We start from the raw sequence: 15,845 nt of genomic DNA on the forward strand, positions 1-15,845 counted from the left end.
TAATAGTTAGCAAGGTAGTTGTTAAGTTTAGGTATGGATTAAGGGATCTAAAATATGATCATGCAGAATAAAACATTAATATGTGCATTATAAGTCCTAATAAACAGCCAATATGTTAGTAATATGCATGCCCTTAAGAAACTAGTTAATAGTGAGAATTGGACCCTAAAGTGTTACCATAATTTTTATGTTAAATACATTCTCTTATCAAGCCAGTATCTGTTTCTCTGTTTTACGAAGACATTTTAATGCTAGCATAACAAAATGCGAAGCAACGGATATGCATTACGTGTGTAATTTTCATTCTTTCTTTGTGAATTTTCATTATTGGCAAAGAGCATGATGGGAAATGTAGTTCACTATTCTCATAAACCCACTGAATGAGAAGCATTTTTTACTTAATCACTTTGTTATTCTATAAAAACTAAATACCATTAACAATTCATAGTTACTTTTAAAGATAAATATCAAATTAGCTTCTGCTAAGATTCTTTAATTGACACATCATTAAAACAATGTAAATGCAACATTGTTGTGGTGTTGGTGTGCATTCTTTATAATTATTTTATTTTACTTTATTTTTTTCCTGAAAACCACTTTTAAAGCTTTCAAAACAGGCTGTATTTGCTACTGTACCTTTAAGACAAGGAAAGATAAGATGTTATGAATATTATTGGTTATTTTCAACATAATGGCGTAGTTGTTATCAATTCTGGTCATATTCTAATAAGTAAAAATTCTGACTAGGCATGACTGAGACTGCATTGTTATCATTAAAGCACGTTTACACAGTGCATCAAGTTGCAAAAGTAATTAATTATGACAAAGAAACATGACATCATGTATTTTTTTTACAGTTATTTTGAAAAAACAACCTAATATTTGTAGCAAGCAACAGCTATATTGTTATAACAGCGCTTATCATGTTTTTCTCCGGTCTCATTAGATTCCTACTGGGACCAAAGTTTAGCGGTCAGCCCCATGTGTCTCAGTGCGTCAGAAACACTCACACACAAGATAAACAGTTGTCTCCAGACGGAGGAGGGTTTTTTCCTCTCAGTGTGTCGACGCGTGTCCTATTCTCATTATGTCTCAATACGCCGCCTCTCAAAAGCATTTGTAACCATGGCGACAGGTCAGTGGAGTAGACACAGAAAGAGTTTGCCGTCAACTCCGTACCTCTCCCTCCCACCTCACCTGTCTCTGCGCTCTGCCGCTCGGCCTCATGGGAAAACTCCATTCTGAAGCATTACCTCATACTCCACATCCCACCCCTCCTCCACCCTTCCCAACTGCTCTGCGTTATAAACCTTTCTCTTTAAATGGAAAGATTTGTCCTTTCAGGAACAATAGGCATTGTAGGAAATTATCAATGTGAATTGAGGGTTGTGCTCCGTTATTCTAATTGGATTATTCTCAGTGAAATATAGGGAAATACCCCTTTTAAACTTTGTCATTGTTCAGAAATGTGAACTCCAATTCAAATTATAAAACGTATAAACAACATATTAAAACATGTCATACAAAAACAAATAACATTAAATTATTTATTCTAAGTTATTAAGTTATGAAACATTATATATATATATTAGTGCTGTCAAATGATTAATCGCGATTAATCGCATCCAAAATAAAAGTTTTTGTTTACACAATGTGTGTCTTCTGTATATATTTATTTTGTATAAAATAAAGACACACATACTGTATATATTTTGAAAATATTTACATGTATTTACATGTTTATATTTATATTCACATAATTTATATTATATAAAAATATATTTAATATATATAAATATAACATATTTTTCTTAAATATATACATGCACGTGTTTTTATTTATATATACATAATAAATATACACAGTACACACACATATAATATGTAAACAAAAACTTATTTTGGGTGCAATTAATCGTTTGACAGCACTAATATATATTTATATATATATATATATATATATACAGTGGGTACGGAAAGTATTCAGACCCCCTTTTTTTCACTCTTTGTTATATTGCAGCCATTTGCTAAAATCATTTAAGTTCATTTTTTTTTCCTCATTAATGTACACACAGCACCCCATATTGACAGAAAAACACAGAATTGTTGACATTTTTGCAAATTTATTAAAAAAGAAAAACTGAAATATCACATGGTCCTAAGTATTCAGACCCTTTGCTCAGTATTTAGTAGAAGCACCCTTTTGATCTAATACAGCCATGAGTCTTTTTGGGAAAGTTGCAACAAGTTTTTCACACCTGGATTTGGGGATCCTCTGCCATTCCTCCTTGCAGATCCTCTCCAGTTCTGTCAGGTTGGATGGTAAACGTTGGTGGACAGCCATTTTTAGGTCTCTCCGGAGATGCTCAATTGGGTTTAAGTCAGGGCTCTGGCTGGGCCATTCAAGAACAGTCACGGAGTTGTTGTGAAGCCTCTCCTTTGTTATTTTAGCTGTGTGCTTGGGGTAATTGTCTTGTTGGAAGGTAAACCTTCGGCCCAGTCTGAGGTCCTGAGCACTCTGGAGAAGGTTTTCGTCCAGGATAACCCTGTACTTGGCCGCATTCATCTTTCCCTCGATTGCAACCAGTCGTCCTGTCCCTGCAGCTGAAAAACACCCCCACAGCATGATGCTGCCACCACCATGCTTCACTGTTGGGACTGTATTGGACAGGTGATGAGCAGTGCCTGGTTTTCTCCACACATACCGCTTAGAATTAAGGCCAAAAAGTTCTATCTTGGTCTCATCAAACCAGAGAATCTTCAGGTGTTTTTTAGCAAACTCCATGCGGGATTTCATGTGTCTTGCACTGAGGAGAGGCTTCCGTCGGGCCACTCTGCCATAAAGAACCGACTGGTGGAGGGCTGCAGTGATGGTTGACTTTCTACAACTTTCTCCCATCTCCCGACTGCATCTCTGGAGCTCAGCCACAGTGATCTTTGGGTTCTTCTTTACCTCTCTCACCAAGGCTCTTCTCCCCCGATAGCTCAGTTTGGCCGGACGGCCAGCTCTAAGAAGGGTTCTGGTCGTCCCAAACGTCATCCATTTAAGGATTATGGAGGCCACTGTGCTCTTAGGAACCTTAAGTGCAGCAGAAATGTTTTTGTAACCTTGGCCAGATCTGTGCCTTGCCACAATTCTGTCTCTGAGCTCTTCAGGCAGTTCCTTTGACCTCATGATTCTCATTTGCTCTGACATGCACTGTGAGCTGTAAGGTCTTATATAGACAGGTGTGTGGCTTTCCTAATTAAGTCCAGTCGGTATAATCAAACACAGCTGGACTCAAATGAAGGTGTAGAACCATCTCAAGGATGATCCGAAGAAATGGACAGCACCTGAGTTAAATATATGAGTGTCACAGCAAAGGGTCTGAATACTTAGGACCATGTGATATTTCAGTTTTTCTTTTTTAATAAATCTGCAAAAATGTCAACAATTCTGTGTTTTTCTGTCAATATGGGGTGCTGTGTGTACATTAATGAGGGAAAAAAATGAACTTAAATGATTTTAGCAAATGGCTGCAATATAACAAAGAGTGAAAAATTTAAGGGGGTCTGAATACTTTCCGTACCCACTGTATATATACAGTATATACATATACACACAATTATGATAAATCAATCTGTTCTGTTAATACTGGAAAACTGACCTTTTTGTTATAGGAAAATATACAAATTCATGTACTCCTTTTAAAACATTAATAATTAAATCATGAATTAAAAATGTACAAATGTTAAAATATAATATAAATATAAATTATATTAAATATATATACACTACTGTTCTACAGTTTGGGGATGGTAAGATTTTTTAAAATGTTTTTAAAATCTCTTATGCTCAACAAGGCTGCATTTATTTGGTCAAAAATATAGCAAAACCAGTAAAATTATTACAATTGAAAATATTTGTTTACTTTCTATATTTTAAAAAGTAATTTAAATGCTGATTTGCTGCTCAAACATTTCTTATTCTTATTTAAAAACGATTGTGTTGCTAATATTATTGAATTATGTAAATAATATACCATTTACATCAAATGTAATTTTTTGAAACATTATAGGTGTCTTTACTAACATTTTAATGTATCTTTAATGAATAAAAGTATTAAAAGTATTAATCATACTGATCCCAAACTAGTAGACTACTAGTGAAAAAGCTTCTATTTATTTTAACCTTTTTGTTTTTTTTTGCATATCAATACAGCATAACAAGGGGGATACTCACATTCTTGTTTGAAGGTGAAATATTCTGTCAAATGTCTACATTCATGATTTCCTCTCAGTAAAAATAGCGTCTTTGGGTAGAGCATTTTCAGTGACCAGAGGTACAGAACACACTACAGAGAAAGAAGGAGAGAGAAAAAGAGATGAAACATACGGCCATTACATCCATGAGATACCTACAAACACCATGCTAATGCAGGCCAGCGCAAGGTCTGTGTAGTGTTAATCATACTCTTCCAATTACATTACATATTTAGTTATCACATCTACTGTCAGTCCCCATCACCTTCACTGGCTGCCCTCGGACCAAACCATACATGGGCTTCCTCCTCTCCCTTTACTGCTAATACACACACAGTTAAACACAACTCATGCTGATAATATAGCAAATAAAAGAAGAATTCTTCAGCGAAACATTAGGAGCTGAATGATTTAATTGAGCAGTCGGTGTTGAGATGTGTTCGCAGAGCTAATCGTGGCCTGCAGTCAAAGATGGCAGAAGTTGGACATGTCAAAGAACACGAACGTCAGAGCACAGCGCTCACAGATGACTGATTCCTCCTCTCTGTTTGAAGCTGGAGGATGATTCCCTGATGTGTGTGACAGAATTGCCCATTCTTGTTATCAAAGGAACACTTGAGAGTTACAAGATAACTGGGATGAGACTATCAGCCAATAACCGAGCCTGCTTGGTCAACAGCAAGTGTAGTTTATGCTTTCATGCTACGTTTTCATTGAAAAGAGAAAATGCATTACAAAATGAAAATGAAAAATGTAGATTAACTTTTAAGTGAATTTTAATAATTGAATAAATCCAGGTATTACTGAGGGAGGACAGTTATGCTTCAGGTGCAACAGAAGTCATTCGTGAGCTGCAAACACAGATTTTCATTAATATATTGTTAAATGTTTATTTTATTTTAGATTTTATTTCATTATTATTGGCATCTTATTTTCTTCTTACTTTTTTCAGTCGTTAAATTTGCAGCAGTGTCTTGCAATGTGGTAATTTATCTTGAACAAAAGATTATTAATGCTTTTATAATTATAATGCTGTTTTATGAGCATTTATTGATTAATTAAATAGTTACAATGTGTATTAATTTATTAATAAATTTAAATAGATTTGTTTTTTTTTAAATGTCACCCTGTATTTATAATTTTTTTATAGTATTTAGCTATAAATGTTTTTAAAATGTAACCTCTGCATGTTTACATAGAATTTGTTTCTTAATTAAATATTTGGACAAATATAAAACTGCTTTGCAGCTATCAATAAGACTGTAGAGAGACTACACGGAATATGTCTTATAATGTGCACACAAAAGCGAAGCAAATATTTGCATCGCGTTACTGCTCTAGATTTCCCTCTGAATGTTTTTCGTATCGCTCGCACAAATAAAAACAGTGCGCAATGCTCTTCTCTGTTTTCTGATACAACCAGTCAAACCAGGGCTGCGTTCAGCCCTGACAAAATGGTGCAAAACATTTTTTAAGCGGAAACGGTGGTGCGTTGAACACCTTGTTATGATGACGCAAGTGTTGCAACTATGGCAGCAGAGAAGGCCATTCTTTGTGTTCTTTTTGAAGAATTCTCGGAGCCTGATGATGTGTTTAATATTGCAAAATACGCTCGACAACATGTCTTCTAATATCTTCAATTGTTGCATATACCCAGCTGAAGCAGACACATTTGTAAGCGACTTCACCTGGACCCATTGTACGATCTGTCTCTTTAATACCGCGTGGTTTATATACATGTCGCTGCTGATTGGGCTGACATTTTTGACACACCCACCAAACAAGAGAAAACGTATCTCAAACGTATCTTGAAATTTTTCAACTTGCGCGGAAAACGCGATTGAGGCGTATATTGGACTGTTGCAGCAATCGTGTTGCTCAATTCGCATCATTCGCCTGGCGTAAATTTGCATCTATTCGTGTCTTCGCATTGACCTTGTATGTAATCTACTCATGCAAATAATTACATTCAATTTTGGTGCGCACACACCATAAAAAAAAGCGTCACACCACACTTATTTTTATTTTATTTGTATTTTTTTTCCTTTAATATTAATGAATATTGATTTTATTAATATTTATGCATGTTTATTTATTAATATTCATTATGAAAATGAACTTCTTTTGTAGTTTTTGCAGAATTTGTTTGTTTATTGGACGTAATTTTAATAATATAATAAATTTAATAATGGCTTCAGCTACCAGTAAAAGTGTAGTTACTCTTTTTAACACCATGTTTCAATACATTCTGTAGCTTTTTCCCAAAATCAGTTGAGAAAATGCTTAATGCATATACAGTCTGGACCTGGATATGACTCAAATGAACCTTTTCATTCAAATGAATCATTTCTTTCAATTAACTTGATTAAAAATGGTGAAACCACAGATGGATGGATGCATATACTATTCCAGTGCAACTTTTCTCACCTCGATACTGAAGTAACCCCGATCCACATAGTCACCCAGGAAGAGGTATCGTGTCGTGGCTGGAGAGCCTCCCACTTCAAACAGTTTCATCAGGTCGAAAAACTGCCCATGGATGTCACCGCACACTGCATAAAGAAATAGAAAAACAGAGGAAAATATTGACTAGCTGACCTGGATGCAAACAGCCTCAACTGTTTGTTCAGTATACAGAATGTACAAACATTAATCCATGGCGGATTCATACAGCCATAGCTATTAAAATCATACTGTAACTGCAGCTCTGTGCTAGGTGTAATCCCTTAATATCAGCCACTAGACTGCTCAAGCCATAACGAACTGATCGAATTGACAAAGACAGCTGTGCACATCTGGGAGAGTGAACCTATACGAAACATAGCTGGCCTGAAAATCTACATTAGTCCTTTGCAACATCATTCTCTCTGCGAGAGAGAGAGGGAGCGAAATGCAAACTCCTGTTGCCATGGAGACATGAATTTGATGAGAATAAAGAATGAAATAAATGAGGAGTTTGCGTTGGCATGGAGATGCTGCCTAAGCGTTTGCCCCAGAGGCCTCTCAGCCTGTAGTGTGTGTGGGTGTGGCCACGGACAGAGAGGGAAACACACGCATTTAAAACCCTCTTAGCTCATGCATCATGTAAGAAAACTCAGATATCAAGCCCACATCACTGACATACAAAGATAGAGGTTGAAATTAGCAAGTGTGTTTGTTCCAACTCTTGAGCTTGTGGGAAGGGAAACGAGTTGGAGAATTTCAGTCACTTGAGGAATATGATTTTACAGCGAAAGGTCCAGATTGTGTGATATGATCTACTGTAAGTGCGTCACCATGCTTGAGACCCGTGAAAAAAATGTGGAGCATCTCACTTCCTGTTTCTCCCACTTTAAAGACACCAAGACGTTGCTTGACAAGCAGTTTTCTTTCCTTTGTTAACAAACACTTCAGTGTAAAAGTCTGGGGTCGGCAAGATTTTTTAATGCAGTCTTTTATGTTCACCAAAGCTGCATTTATTTAATCAAAAACAGTGAAAAATGTTGAAAAATTATTACAATTTACTATAAGTCTATATTTTAAAATACTTAAAAATGTTATTTATTCCTGTTGAATTTTCAGCATCATTACTCCAATCGTCAGAGTGACATGATCCTTCAGAAATCATTGTAATATGTGACCCTGGACCACAAAACCAGTCTTAAGGGACATTTTTTTTAAAATTGAGATTTATACATCATCTGAAAGCTGAAAATATTGCTAAATAAACTTTCCATTGATATATGGTTTGTTAGGATAGGACAATATTTGGCCGAGATACAACTATTTGAAAATCTGGAATCTGAGGATCCAAAAGAATCAAATTATTGAGAAAATCGCCTTTAAAGTTGTCCAAATGAAGATATATTTACGGTAGAAAATTGACAAAATATTTCTTTCAAGAAACTGACCCCTGTTTTTCTTACTGACCTCAATCTTTTGAATAGTACATATGTGCTACTGAAACACGAAGGCAAGCCATACAGAATATGGACACAAGATATAGAACTGCACAAAACTCAACATTCTCTAGGTAAATTGTATCTATTTTAAGTTTCAGCAAATTAATTGGTATGACTTCATATGATCTCATTCATATGTTATTTATATGATCGGTGCACCCTTCAGTGACGGTTGTGTTTACGACATAGCCACCCTCTAAAAGAGTTACCATTTTCCATGAGATTTGACATTTTTTCAAAATGGATAATTTTGACTAGGGCAACTAATCAGTCTTCAGGGAGCCGTGCATAACAGACTGGTTTCAGGTTCACCAGACCCCATTCGAACCGAGTTCGTATAAGCTGTTTATATATGACGCATTCAAAAACAGTTAAGTACAATAGAATAAAACAATGCATCTCAAAATGCACCAATGATGATGGAAAATCCAAAAAACCACGTTAGACATGTCATGATCAAATACATCTGTCCTGAATGTATACAGCTGTAGCTCGGTACAGGGTCAGCATGCTAATTAACAAAATTAAAATACCATTTTAATTACCATTTTACCATTACCATTACCAAAATACCATTTTAACCACCATTAAAATATAACAAAAAAAATAAACAAGAAAAATCGAAACATTTTTTTTTTTAAACAACCAATAAACTTACGTCACAATCGTGATTTACTTGCTGCTTGCTAGGTGGTTGCTGGAGGAGGGGCATTCTCATTCCAGAGGCAATTTGATTGGACAAAAATCTTTGTAGTGCAGGATGAGTGATCAATATTTTTGACTGGCTTTCCCAGAAGTGAAATAATGCATATTTTGAAGTTGGCAGAAACTAAAAATCACTTTTGTGATGTATATATCCAAGTGAAACGGCTTCTCAAAAGGGAAAAATATGTAGGACCACGAAGAATTGATTGGATTGTTGTTGCTTGCTAACTGAAGCAATCTCATGAGAGTGACAGGTTGTTAAAAGCAATAGATCATTGTCCTGCCCTCCAACCAGTGCAAACGCCATCAGAAAAAAAGAGGGGGAGGGGAAGTTAATGTTTCTGATTAAAGATTAAAGGGGGACATGTATTTTTAACAAATAATGATGTGCATGGATAAATAATTTAAACACGAAAAAATAAGAATTGTCAATTTTCATTTCAAAGCAACTTCTAAAAGTGACATTTAAAACCATTTAGGATTACACTAAGAGTAAAGTCAAAAAGTATCATTCAGACTGAGTATTTTAATCAACGCTACAGGCCTTCCTCTACTCTAATATTTGTTTCCTAAACACCCCAGTATTTGTTTTTCAAGCTTAATAAATATATGATGTTGACCTCCTTTTCTTATAACGCTGGCTCACTATAGGGACACAAACATTCTGTCAGGCTCAACCCAAACAGCTGTTTACTTAGAGATCAATACCCAAATCAATAGATCCATTCTCAAAACGACCATTCATTTAGCCTTAAACGTCTCAAGGGAAGCAGCTTAAATTAAGATTCCTCACATCAAATGAAATAGCAGACTTATCCATCGAGTTAACCGCAAGCAGTCCATCGAGTCTGACATACATGCAAAATGGGCCATTAACATGAACCATTAACTCACATTATAGAACAAAAGCTCTAGAAGTAATCAAGCACTAGCATAGTCAAGAAGAACGAAAGCCTCAAGAGGAAATGATGTCGAGAAGGGCTAAAGGGATCGTTTTCTGTAAGGCCGGGGCCATGGGGGCTGCAGTTAACGCTGTTTTGCTCTCTTTCTTTCTGCTGGAGCAAGGCTGATGAATGACAGGGAGGTGACAAGTTGAACTCTCTCTTGTCTGCGCGCTCTCGCTCCTCCACCAACTGGTAAAGAGATTCTTCCGCCCCCTTGTATTCAGCTGTTACCGCTCCAGCCTTCTCATGCTGTGCTTATTTCCCTTCTTTCACCCTGAATATCGATAAAAACGCAGATGCATTGTGGGAAACAGTGCACGACACCATCTGATTTCGTCTCATAGGAGGCGGGAGATCTTAGATGTTATGAATCGAGTGCAGAGGATCATTAAAAACACAAAATGCATTTATTTCGTCTGCACTGCTGCAGGAGCAGGAGTTCTCCAAGTATACCCAAGTGGGCTCTTTCCCTCCGGGCACCTGGTTTTCTCCTGACGACTTCAAACTTGCTCATCTGGCAGAGCTCCACCACTGTATGAAAGTCCTGTTGTTTAAGTCTTTGTAGATATGGATAGGTTTATATAATCCGAATCGGAGGGAGAAAAAAAATGCAGATATGCCCAGTCACGACGCAGAATCAGAGCTGCATAATGCATGGGCAAGTCAGATGCACCCGGGCTGTGTTAGTAAGCAGCGTTAACTGTATATAAATGAGCGGATCCTGCATATTGAGATATGTATTGAGACATTACATTATGCATGAAGAGGTATATGAATTGTGCATGAAAATGATCCTGGGTCCCGGTGTTAAGTGCTTCTGTTTAAACGAACTGTGCTTGAGGAGATACAGGTATTAAATGTGCAATTAACATGCTTGTTCACATTTTCGGGTCACATGCCACCCGAGCGCATGAGGAGAAGAATGTAGATGGAATCCGATGTGTGTCACATTGACTCCACTGAATGCTGTTTGTCTCTGCATACCTCCTTTACACCTGATATCTGATCAATCCAACAGCTCACACCTCTCGCTCCTCTTGTCTCTTTTCATGTCTTTTATGTTCATCTTCTTTTATCTGCTTCTCTCCTCTGATATCCTCCTTTTTTCTTCCCTTTCTGCATCTCCTTTTCTCTCTCCTCTTCATCTGCTCTCCTCCTTCTCTTATCTGCTCCTTTTCTGTAAACTACTTATCTTCTCTCTTCTTCTTTCTTCTTCTCTCTCAAATCATCTCATGTGATCATCTCTTTCTCTTTCTCTTGTTTTGTCTTTTCACCTCCTCTCCTCCTCTGGAATAGGATCTCATCTATTTAACTCCTCGTTGTTCCTCTGATATTGTTCCTCTCCTTTCATTGTTCATCTGCTATTTCTCCTCTCATCTACTCCCTTGTGTCTCAAATATTAATTTCCTTTCCTTTTCTTTGATTTGACTCCTCTTATCACTCCCCTTTCATCTGCTCCTCTTCTCTCCTCTCTCATATCCTCCCATCTGTTTATTGCTTCACCTTTTTCCCCATCGCTCCTCTCCTCTCCTCTCCTCTCCTCTCCTCTCCTCTCCTCTCAAATAATCATCTGTGTTCATCCCCTGCTTTCCCTCCTTTCTTTTCATCTTTTCACCTCCTCTCCTATTTTGGAGATGAACAGGATCTCATCTATTCATCTTCTCCTCTCTTCTTCTTTCTCTCATCTTCTCCTCTTTCCTCTCATCTACTCCTCTTATACTCCCATCTGTTCCTCACCTCTTTTCTGTCCTTCTGTAATTTTTATCTCCTCTCTCTTCTTTCATCTTCTCCTCATCCTCCCATCTGTTAATTTCCTCCTCCCCTACTCATTCCCTCTTATTTCATCTGCTCTTTCTGTCTTCTGCTCATCTCCTCTCACTTCTATGAACACATGCATTCATCTCCATCTTCCTCTCCTCTCCTTTCATTGATTCACTTCCTCTCCTCTCTTCTATTTATCCTCTGTCCTCTCATTTATTCATCTCCTCTGCTCTCTCTTTTTCTCATATTCTCTCTCTGGGGTTTTCTGTTCATCCCCTCTCCTTTCACCTCCTCATCCTTAAGTTTGTTCTTATTCTCTTCTTCCCCCAACTCATCTGCTCCTCTAATTCTGACTTCTGTTCACCTCCTCTCTTTTCTCTTCTACTCTCCACTCATCTGTTCATCTCCTTGCCTCCTCATTCTCTCGAGTGTTATTATTCTCTTCTTCTTTCCCCCATGTGCTCCCCTTATTCTCCCATCTCCTCTCTGCATATCTGCTAATTTTCTCTCCTCATCTTTTATTCTCCTCTCCTCTTTCCTTTCATCTGGTTCTCTTACTCTCTCATCTGTCCATCTCCTCTTTCATATCTTCTCATCTCTTCATTTCCTCTACTCTTTTCTCCCATCCTCTCACTTCATCATCTCCTGTCCTTTCTCCTCTTCCATCTCATCTCTCTTCTCCTCTCCTCTGTTCATCTCTTTTACTTTTCACCTCACTCCTCTCAACTCAGATCATGAGTTCATCTCATTCTTCCTCTCCTCTTCTGAACAGGAACAGAATCTCATCTTTTTGTCTTCTCTCCATCTTCTCCTGTCACCCTTTCTTCTTACTCTCATTTCATCTGTTCTTTTTCTTATCTCTCATCTTTCCTCTGATCTCTTTTTCTCCCATCTGTTCAACTTCTCTCCTCTCCTCTCCTCTCCTCTCCTCTCCTCTCCTCTCCTCTCCTCTCCTCTCCTCTCCTCTCCTCTCGAATGGGCCTAAACCTGTGCTCCCTCTATGTGTGTGTTTGTGTGTAAATGTGTGATTGTGTAAGCAGTCTTGATTAACAATAGCATGAGGTGATGGCCATACAGCTGGGTGAAGGTAGTGACAAACGGCAGCAGATATGTCTTTGTTTGCCATTATGTTGCATCACAAAGGAAGCGGATCTACTGACAATGACGGGTCCTTGTGTACACTGTGCCTCTTGCATATTTCATATCCCTTTGATATTAATAATAGACGATCGGCAGGCATAAACGTCTCTTGGCCTAATTTCGGCTGATCTGGGCAAATATTCTGAGCACAGGGACAGACATCACACAATCAAGCACACACAGACACACAGACACAAGACACACACACACACACACACACACACACACAGTAAACTCTAACCGGTGATAATTGTAAGTATCTCTCTTCATGTGTGACAGTGACTGTGCAGTGCTGACTGAGGAGGGGGGGGGGATGCTTATCTCACATCACCCACTGCAGGCACAAAGGGTGCAAGCAGAACTGGATGATGGGAAGAGATTTAGAGAGAGAGGGAGAGAGAGAATATTGAGCTGTTAGATGCAGATGACTCAGAGGTGTAGGTGTGTTCTGCAGCAGAGAACCGCTCTCTCTCTTGCTCTGTAGGTCGCTCTGATCAACTGATGGATTTTAACAGCTGCACTGTACCAGACAAATCTAAGTGCACGGTGGAATTGAACTCTTCCTGTGAGACTGTGACTGAACTGGGGTGAACTCAAATGCTTTGTGTCTTAAAACACAGCGGTGAGCGACTCCTGATGCACTGAAGCCTGTGACCGTGTGACTTTCTTGGCTGCCAAAAACGGCCTTTGTGAAGTGATTTTAACATAAGTTGTCTCAGTTTTACAGCCCACCCATACTGCAAAACACTAATTATTCATCAGTATTTTTGTCTTGTTTTCAAAAGAAATTAAATAAATCCTTGTAAATCCTTTATACACACACACACACACACTGTATATACCTTATATATTTGTATAAACACACATACAACAATAATTATTGCTGCTTTTATTATTATTTAGTTTTTTGCCCCTATCTGCAAACAATACGAGTAAATAAAAAGTGAGTTTTATGCTTAAAACGAGAAAAATATAACTCAACATAACTCAACGTATTTTCTTTGAAACTAAACATTAATATCTTTAAAAGTTTGCTTCTAAGGCAATTTAATCCTTACACTACAAAACAAGACAAAATACTGATTAAGAAAATGACTTTTGCAGTATATAGCAACTTCACTCCTATAGCACACATTAAAATTAAATAAACAAAACTCTAGGCACTAAAACAGAATTAAAAATACTGCAATTTCGCCCAGCGTGAAGGAGATGTACCATTTGGGTGAGCAGAATCACATTACAAAGAAAAATTAATCAAGCTTTGTCCATTATCTCTGCGTATTTTTATTTAATTTTTTTGGTGCGGTTACACAAGGGCCTGTTTCTTTCAGGAGTAAGCGGCTCATACGCGGATGAGACAGCGGAAATCATGGCCAGCTGGTGTGCTGACACACTCCTGCAGATGGACGCGGGTATCAAATACTCAACTCTATTGATTATCCACAGACACTGATAAAAGTGAAAAAAACGCTCAGAGGCAGAGACGCACGATCCATCGAATAGACAAAGACATGCTTTATGTGGTACGTACATTACCCAAGTTTTAATTGAAAACTATTTTTCCTCTATTCTCACCTCATACTTGATATGATGACAGGTAAGGAGGGAATTAACACACACATATACACGTTCACTCGTATACAAGGGATGGAACTTCAAAGTGACAGCTACCTTCACAGGTAAACTTCTTACGGAAACACCTCGAGCGCTTGCTCACTTTTGTTTTTGTTGGCCTTGTTCATTCTTTCAACTTCCAGTCGGGTGTTTTGGAGTTTATTTTTGTATTTGAGGTCAGGATTGTGCATTCTCTCTCAAGCTTTCGCTGTCTTGCTGCTCTTTAGTCCTGTTTGCTGACGGTATCAAAGCAGTTTGTCACGGATATACAGTTAACACATGCAGACGGCGTCAGATAACAAACTGCATTATGTACACACACAGATGCTAATGCACAGACGCTCTTTATCGACTAATGTCTGAAAATACATCCGACCCTGCTGCAAAACATGGCACACATGGTTATGGAAGCCCGTTTCAGCCACTGAATAAAACTAAAACTAGATAATTGTGACTTTTTATCTCTCAATTTTTCCCGCAATTGCGAATTTACATCACACTATTCTGATATTTTTTCTCATAATTGCATGATATAAACTTGCAATTGCAAGTAAAACTCAGAATAATGATAAAAACCTTTTTTGCGCGTTTATATCTCACAATTCTGACTTTATAACTTACAATAGCACAACTCACAACTCGCAATTCTGACGTCTTTTCTCAGAATTATGAGAAATACAGTTCAATTCTGAGGGAAAAAAAGAGACTATTTTCTTACAGTTGCGAGTTTATATCACACAACTGACTTTACTTCTACGAATTGCATTTATATCCTGCAGACTTTATAACACAATTGTGAGAAAAAAGTCAGAACTGTGAGATAAAAATTCACAATTACCATTTTTATTCAGTGGCAGAAACGGGCTTCCATACATAGTCACTCAAATGCATGTCAAGTGAAACCATCCTTTTAGTACTTTGTATATTTATCTTCATACCGTATGTGAGGAAAGGCAGAAAGAATAGGGAAGTACCTGTGACAGGTGCCTCTATGTCCAGCATGGTCTTCTCCTGGCGTAAGATAGAGGCCCCTTCATCTATGATTCGGAGGGCCACGGTCTCCTCCACTCGGCCCTCTTTAGTGAGGTGGGCTTTCAGTAGATCCACCCTTGGTTTCCCCTCACAGTCAAACACCTCCTTCATGGTGAGGCGGTGACTCAGGGGGAAGGGAACGGCTGAGGGAAACACAAAACAGAAAGTATATCAGAACTTGATTGTTATAGTCACTTTTGATACATCAGTTATGTTGTATAAGTGTAACTCAGTAGTCAGTTGCAAGTATTCTCTGGGGATATTGTAACTACCTCATTTGATGATTCAGATTCTGAGACCACACTATATATGTTTATCAACAGTAGTACTGTGTGTTGGAAAAATACAGATTTAAGTACTTGTCTGTTAAATCAAAATGGCTGCACGAACACAGGAAGATTTTTAAAAGAAGTCTTTTATGCTTACCAAGGCTGCAGTTATTTGATCACAAATTCAGTTAAATTCA

At 37.7% G+C, this 15,845-nt stretch overlaps 1 protein-coding gene across 1 annotated transcript in view; it reads right to left on the reverse strand.

The window, feature by feature from the left end:
* The window catches only part of LOC306862456 (protein phosphatase 3 catalytic subunit alpha-like), a gene marked incomplete at its 5' end in the record, with an annotated part of 57,419 nt that overhangs the window by 20,398 nt on the left and 21,176 nt on the right, over positions 1-15,845 (reverse strand). The window contains 3 exons of the mRNA XM_079405264.1: positions 4,223-4,334; positions 6,670-6,794; positions 15,322-15,522. Of these exons, the coding sequence (XP_079261390.1) occupies positions 4,223-4,334; positions 6,670-6,794; positions 15,322-15,522 (438 nt within the window). The remainder of the gene's footprint in view (positions 1-4,222; positions 4,335-6,669; positions 6,795-15,321; positions 15,523-15,845) is intronic.

Source organism: Barbus barbus (genome assembly GCF_936440315.1).
Source record: "Barbus barbus genome assembly, chromosome: 43".
In the NCBI taxonomy this organism is placed as follows: domain Eukaryota; kingdom Metazoa; phylum Chordata; class Actinopteri; order Cypriniformes; family Cyprinidae; genus Barbus; species Barbus barbus.